General features: G+C 29.5%; 1 protein-coding gene across 2 annotated transcripts; it reads right to left on the minus strand.

The window, feature by feature from the left end:
- Nucleotides 1–1992: 1992 nt before the first annotated feature.
- LOC145181695 (uncharacterized) lies at nt 1993–7484 on the minus strand. Of its 2 annotated transcripts, XM_090071757.1 has the most exons (5): nt 7356–7484; nt 4027–4606; nt 3297–3552; nt 3144–3191; nt 1993–3017 (listed from the first exon to the last, which is right to left on the minus strand). In XM_090071757.1, the coding sequence occupies exons 3-5, from the start codon at nt 3505–3507 to the stop codon at nt 2098–2100; spliced, it is 1179 nt and encodes a 392-aa protein (XP_089927883.1). In that variant the 5' UTR covers nt 3508–3552; nt 4027–4606; nt 7356–7484; the 3' UTR covers nt 1993–2097. The 2 variants fall into 2 exon arrangements, with proteins under 2 accessions (XP_089927883.1, XP_089927884.1); XM_090071758.1 differs by lacking the exon at nt 4027–4606 and having other exon boundaries at nt 7356–7389.
- Between the last annotated feature and the right edge of the window lie 721 nt (nt 7485–8205).

An 8205-nucleotide genomic window follows, 5' to 3' on the forward strand; every position in this document is an offset into this window, starting at 1 on the left:
ATAAAATTAAATTTATATAAAATCAATTTTTTTTAACAAAGAAACTTACAAATGCGTTAACTGTGGTACGGTTCTCTCAGTTCTACGTTTAAGGTTTTCATCGGATCATGGGAGACAACAACACAAATGTCACGAAAGAAATTGCCGTCGGATTACAACTAAAAAATTAGGCATAAAAGTTTGTTTTTTTTATCATCGCGGCCAATTAGTTTTTTTTAATTTAAGAATATAAGTCTGGAAAAAGATGGATGCTTAAATAGGGAACACGCTTGCAGTTAAGTGTTACCGATCTTAGATTTAGGATGGATTGGAGAATAGAATTGTATCCTCCTTTACTGAATACCTTGCGAGACTTTGGATATGGTAATGGTATCTAAGGTTACTAAATATTAATACAGATAGATTGTTTGAAAAGAAAGATTTAAATTTTCTTCAAATAATGAAGCGTCACTTGGAATAAAAACGTAAAATTTCTTGATGGTGTTGTTGGAAAGACGGGTTTTTTTTACATAACGTTAAAAGTTTTTACAAATCTGTTGTTAGAAACGAAGTTTTAAATTAATTATTAAATAAAATCTTAACGTTGACGTATTTGGCTTTAAATGTATAGCTTAATCTCTGTAATAAAAGAAAGTGTTACATATCGTTTGCCAAACACTAAAATTACTTTAATGTTATTTGAACTTAAGCAATCTTTATAGCGCTGAAAACTCTGCTTACGTTTTTAATTCATGTTTAAAATTAATTAAAATGATATACTTCATAAATACTCTTGAACAATAATAATTTTGATAATAATGCTAAACCAAGGATATGGGTTTTATTGATATTATATGACACACGATGACACACGATGAATTATAACGTGGAATTTGCCGAAAAACATGTCGTTGTTATACTTGTGTGACACAAATGTCACATCAACATGTGTCATACCTGTTTAAACATAGAAATTTTTTTTTTTTTTAAATTTTGTTTTTAAGTAAATGTAAAACTAATTAACATCCTGGCGGGACATAAACTTAACACCTAAATATATATTTTGACAAAAATTTTTCTTCTTTCATTGGATTTTTTTATTTTATTTTTAATAACGACAGTTTGAAGAACTTTTTCATGCCACTGAAAATTTTCTTGAGTGAGAAGGGGGGGGGGGGCGGTAGTTCCGACACTTCGTTCGGAATTTTCAAAGGATAATTTCACCAGAATTTTAGATTTCTGCAAACTAGCTGATACTTTTTAGTACCATTATCGCTATAGTTCTAATTGCAACAGCAAATGTTGTGACGATTACGCGTTTATACAAATACTTCTGTAAAATACGTTATCTAATTTGTGTGGATCTCTGCATCCATCTTTCCCTCAAGGAGTTAAATATTGCGCTCTCCCTCAAGGAGTTTGATATTGAGCTGATTTTGAATAAGTTTTTTTCTCTCTTTTTCCTTCGGCTCAGAGGAGTTCAGATAAGAATCGAAGCTTAATTCAGCGCCAGGTTTTATTTTAATTAGAGTCTGGCCGGAAATAAGTGATAATTCATTAATTACAAGTACAATATGTCACTGTGAAGCGAACCAAATACTGCGCAAAGTACAGCGAATATAAAAATTAAATATATTAATTTAAAGATCTTGGAAACTGTTTTTAATAATTTAGATTTTGTTGTTTTATAAATATGATTACAAATAATTTATAAGGTTTCAAGTGAATATCTTGAGCATCATTTCCAAAATATTTTTACGTCAAGCGAGTAAACTGAAATGCTGCCAGATTGACGACGTCAGAAGAGTCACTGACCTAATATTTCACGGCTTATTACAAAATTTGTTTTGTTCCTACAACAAAATCGTTTTTTAATTTAAGGTCGTTTTACACGAGTAACCCTTTGTTGTTTTCGTATCTGCTCCCTAACATTTGGACTTTTAAAATTAAAAACACTTTGTCAAAACATCAGTTTATTATTGGCCTTTATCAGATAACTAAATTAAAAGAACCTTTGCAGAAATTCAACTCTCTTTAAAACAAGCAAAACTATTTATAATATTTATATATGTACAAAAAAAGTATAAATTACTTGACAAAAGAAAATATTACAGAGGTTTAGAAAGAACCTTTTGTTAATTCAGATTGCAAATACTTTAAGCGATTTAACAGAATTATTTGACGTTGTTTTTCTAGTTCATGATCAGCAATAAGTTTTTGCTCTTGAGCTTTTAAATCTTTTAAAAGCTCCTGTCCTCTTTTAAGAATTTGTATCTTTGGCGCTTTGTCATTAAGCGCTAAATCAGGTATTTTATCTCTCAGAATGTTAAATCGCAATTTCAATTCGTTTCGCCTTTGTCTTTCTAGAACATTGTGCGTAGCTCTACTCAGCTCGGGTTCGTTTTCAGCACTGCTTGAGCTGCTTAGTTTTTGCTGATGCGTTCGAATTTTCTCATATGCCAACTGTCTATAATATTGAGTTTGAGACCTTCGATGAACGTTTTTATTCGTTTCGCTTTTATTGTAGATAACAGAGGTATTGGGTAACAATGTTTCAAAGTTTTCTTGATTAGATAAATGGTGTTCAGAATATACAGCACAGGGTTGGCACTCAAAATCTTCGGGCTCGCTATAACATGTATCGTTAGGAATGCCTGATTTCATAAAATTCAAATCTAAACAGTTATTCATGGGTTGGCACTGCACCTGTTGATTGTATGGATATCGAATGCATCTTGCATCAATTTCATGACAAAGTGTTCTGCAATTTGAATAAGAGTTCTTGTTGTGTGTACCAAAGGTATGATAAAGATTCTCATTTGGAAGAGCCTCGTTTTCACTTAATCTTCGTCCATATCCATGTAAAACGGAGTGAACTTTTGAAGGATGATTGTTATGGCAAAGTCTAGTAAATTGTTCGTCTGGGTATTGAATGAACTGAAAGGATCCCTCTTGTGGTGATGAGATTGGGGAGAGGATACAGTCAGGAAACTCATCGTTTTGATAGGTTGTTAAATGTGGCGCATCTACGTAACGCGCTAAAAAAAAAATGTTTAAAAAAATGTTAAGAGAGTAAGTCCAAAATTGACTTTCGCTGAAAAATTTTAACTTATTTTATACATTTAAAAAATTTTAATTTTTTTTTTAAATTTACAAAATAATACCTTGTGATAATCTCATCTCATTATCGAAAGCAGATGCATCTTGCAAACCTTAAAAAACAAAGCTGTTGCTAATAAAATCTTAAAACTCTTCTTAAAGAGTTGGCTTTAAAATTGAAGTTTATTAGATTGAAATTATACAACTTTTCAATTTACCTTGTGGAGAACCGTCTAAAAAATGTCCAAATCTACAATCGCTGTTTCCAGGAGTCGACGGTGGTGTGGGCAATCCTGGAAGCCTATTGTTTGCTTTCCAAGCATCTGTTGATGTTGCAAGATTGAAAAAATTATCATAAAATGTCGGATCTGACTGATGTTGATTTAAAAAAGTTTGAAATGCATTTAAATCAAGTGATTGTTCATACATCTTTTGACTCGCTGGAATTCGCCTCAATTTCAAGGAACGTAAATCCTAAAGATTACAAAGGGAAACATAATTACACTGCATTTGATAGAACCACAGTATTTTGTTAAAATTATAAAACCATTAAAAACTATTTTTACCAACTTTTTGTACTGTTTCTTGGAAAAAAACACGTTTCGTACTTTAGTTTCGTAATCATTAGCGGTATAATAATTACGAAAACCATTAAAAAATAATAATAATAACAATAACCATTACATTGTCATTATGGCTTGTGTACATGGCTACCGCCCTAATTACTCTTCCTATTTTGTTATGTAAAAACTGTTTGCATAGTAAAAATCAAATAATTGTTAAGCTTGACCTTAAAAGAGGCAACCTATTTTAACTAGCGATTTAAATGGTACAATTACTAAGAGATCCCTTTTCCCGTGAAAAATAAGATGGCAGTTCAATGATCTTAAGGTCGATCAAAGTAGGAAGAAAAGAAAACAAGGCAGAGGAAAAAATTAAAAAATTAACCTCATCAAGTCTTGTAGCAGTGTATTCTTGAGCAAATCAAGCTGAGGTTTCTTTTATCGTATTTTGTTGCTCCAAACAAACTACCGTACTTCTGAGAACTGCTCTTCGATTCAAATGATGTCATTTTAATGTTGCGAATTGAAAATAACCGCTAATTGGCCAATTAAAAACTTCTACCTAATTTATGCTAGTTTTAGTAGATAATTATTATTGGTTTAATACGAAAATTAGTCAGCAACTTGAATGTGCGTTTTTGGATAATTGGATGAGTTATGACTAATCTTCTTGACTGATTAGCCACGAGCAACGAATTAAAGAGTGGGACTAAATAATAGATAAATACTCAAGCAAGAACTTTTTATGCTTTATAAAAAGTAAGGATCGAAATAAATCCTTTTTTAGTAAAAGAATTTTTTTTTTTTATTGGTAGATCATTTTTTTGCAGCCGTATTTACGCTAACCAATTCCTTTCCCCTTTCATTGATATTGGGGTTTGCAAACAGAGTTGGTAATTCATCCGTCGATTCCAATCATTTATTTGTGGTTTACACAAACAGAAGCAGAGATAACGCTGATCAAACTGGAGATTATAAAATAAAACAAATTATTTCAAAATAGTCTTTATTTAATAAATAAAAGCTTTATTTTTTAATATTTAATCGTCTATAGTAAGGTACAAAAAATGTCAAATTGCCAAAGATAAAATCGATTAAGAAATTAATTCATAAAAAAACCAATAGAAATACTGTTGTTATATAAAATGCTTAAAGACTATTTCATTCATCTAATCTGGAACGATTTAATTTAACAATAGATTTATGTCGCACGCGCCAAATTAAATCTATAATTGTTAGGTTTTTATTCATTACTTCAGTTCCGTGACTGAAATAAACAAATTTTGATCGAATTTTCCAAAGATGAAATTTCCAAAGTCTTTTGATTGTTGCTAATATCTGAAAAACGAGTTCAGATTATTTCATATGCAATAAACATGTTTATTTGGTTAACTTATTTTATAACGGACGTTATAAAAATAATATTTTTGATGCTATTAAGTTGTTTAAAAAGTATAAACTTTCAATTACCTTAAATCTGTTATCTCTGTTATCCAAATCTATTTTATCTCCCAGAATTAAAAAAACAAGAAGTAATCAAAGTAATTATTCTTTTAACAATAACAGCAATTATTTTGAAAGAAATTTGAAAAAATTGGCGTCTTCTTCAAGTGCTTGTCTGCAAAGCACGTCTTAAAAACTTCATTGATATTAAATTTGGCATAAAAATTACTGGGTTGATAAAATTTTGTAATATTCAACTGGAAGCAACTTAATGGCAGAAGGAATCATGTTTTTTAAAATAGATTTCAAAAAAAAAAAACATTCAAAAAATGGATATGCATTAAACTATATTAGTTTAAATTTAAATTTTCTGAAAGGTTTTAATTAATAAAGTTGATACTGTTGGTCAAAAATACACGATTAAAATTTTCTTTAAAAAATAAAAATCAGAAATCTCATAAAATATTCATATTTTGATAAAAGTATTTACTTACGTATGAACATTTTTTAAAATATGCGATGAGTTTTTCAAGAAGGAAATGGATTGTGCGATCTTCGCTTTAATACGGATTAGATGACATGGATTTAACATGAACATCTTAAATTTAAACAAACGTGATTCTAATAAAGATGATTCTAAGGCTAAAACAGTAAGGCACACAAATCCCGGAGGAAGAAAGATCTTTTAAAGATAAAGGTATAGAAAATATTCTAACTCGAGAAGCAGGGCCCATTCAATTTCAATGAAATAATCTTAATCGATAATAAAAATCACAATATCAATCAGAAATAAGATTAGTAATTTGTAAAAGATAACATAATTTTTTTACAATTTTTCTCATTATTTGTTCAGTGGATAAAAGATGATTACAATGTGTTAAGCTAACATTTCGCACACCAAATGTTGTTCTTTTGTTTCCCGTGATTTTTCTATTTTAAACTTATGGCCCTATTGAACTAGGTGTGCGGTTAGGCAAAATTTTTTTTTACTTAAAATTTTTCTTCTCCAAGATCCTGTTTGAGATGCAGTGCTTGCTAAAGAATTGATTTTCTTTTAAAACGAACGGAATAAGCGAACTGTCCGTGAATTGATCTTCAAGGTAAACATCAAGCAGTTTTCATAAATTGTTCTGTAAAATGCATTTTCAATAAGACTTTTTGTATTTAAAAAAGAAAAAAAGAAAAAAAAAAGCGTGGAAATAATCATTTATTTAATCAATGTGGGCTCATTTGCAATATGTAACTGATAAGGGTCTGGGACCAAAATTCATATTAAAACAATCACGGAAACCTCTTTCCTGCTATCGTCGATCCATAAACCGTTTACACAAAGATCGTTTTGAAAATCTTCGCAAATGTTTTGCGAGAACTTAATCCCTGGAGTTGAAAATTTTCGAAATAATTCAGTAAAAATCAAGTATTGTTTTTTAAACCAGGTATTGTTTAGTCAAAGGCAGATATTATTTTTAAACTGCTCGGTTGTATTTATGTTTTGTAAAGCTGTTGAAAAATTTGAGTTATTTCACAATTAGTTTGCGAGCCTTTAAAGTCCTTCTGAAAATTGTGCTGACCACCGGATTAGTTTACAAATAGGTGGATAAACCGTGCCTTCATAACTGTTTTGAACGGTTACCTATAGCTACAATCTTATAACAAATACTTATATTTTAGTGATGGCGGCAATCGTCGTACATAGCAATATCTTAAAACCTTCCAAAAAATAATTCATACAACTATTTTAACAATTTTTGATCTTATTCCAAAAAGTTTTTGTGACGGTATACATTAACTTAATATATTACCTTATAATTTGTTACTCATTATTTTCAAAATATTTTTTAGAACACATCGGTCCACTTTGATTGATTGCTGCATATTGTGAGATTAAGTCAAGCGTCCAGCTTATTGCAAGTATATCAAGTTTGTTGATAGCATCTAAGCTTATTGTAAGCTTACAGTAAAGTATCTTTAAGCTTATTGTAAGCGTAAATCTATTGTAAGCATATTGACAGTTTTATGAATAAACCGTGGATTTTATTGAGATTAAAAGTTTGTTGAGTTTTTCTTGGTGATGACTTTAAGTTGATGTTATCTTTGTCAACGTTGATATCGTCGTTGTTGCCGTCGTTGTTGCCGTAGTTGTTGCGTTTTACAATGCTTAACTTTCCTTTCAATTGTTTGCTAGTTGTATTTTCAGAGAACCCAATTTAAAAATGAAGATAATATTAAAAAAAAAGGTTTTTAACAAAGGTGTTACTTTCAAAAACTTACGTTAAATTTCGTCCTCAACGAGCGTCGAAAAAAAAACGGTATTTTTAAAATATGCTATTAATGAAAAGTAACAGATGTTTCAGAATGAAACTTTTCCTTCGCCAAATAATCAAATAAACTCTCTTGTTTACACGATTTATTTTCAATTAACAATGCAGTAATCATTTTATTACACAGAGAGAATTGCGGTTGCATATTCTATTGTACTTACTTGATTCCTAACAGAATTAAAAAGAAAATATATATTTTAAGTTTACATAAATCCCCTTTTGCTTATATTACCCATCAAACAACTAAAAACAGTTATATATATATATATATATATATATATATATATATATATATATATATATATATATATATATATATATATATATATACACACATATATGCTCCATTGGATGCAATTCAGCTTTATGATTGGTTTTAGTAAGTTATCAGAATTTTAAAACATTTCATCGATATGTTATCAGCTATTTTCCTGTTTATTTGTCAATGTAGTTCGTTATGCTCGTCTTCTCAAGTAAAAACACCTGCAGTCAAACATTTATTAGTATAATAAGAAAATGAGAATAAAATTTAAAAAAAAACATAAAATTATCCAATGATTCTTCTATACTTGTTCTATCCACCTCTTTTTGCCTAAAAGATTTTTGTTAAATGGCCATACTTTAATGGTTACGCTTAATGTTGTAAAACGTAGGTCTTAGAGCAGGTTCTGGTTCTTATGTCCTGACAAATTCTATAGATTTTAAAATGTTTCTTTAATCAAATTGCTAAATATTGATGAAAAAATGAACTGCGATATCCATAATTTATCCTTAAACCTGGTCATAAACTGTCGAAACCA

This window comes from Hydra viridissima, unplaced genomic scaffold (genome assembly GCF_058129835.1).
Source record: "Hydra viridissima isolate aposymbiotic clone 2 unplaced genomic scaffold, HvirCarnegie_v1 scaffold_14, whole genome shotgun sequence".
NCBI lineage: Eukaryota > Metazoa > Cnidaria > Hydrozoa > Anthoathecata > Hydridae > Hydra > Hydra viridissima.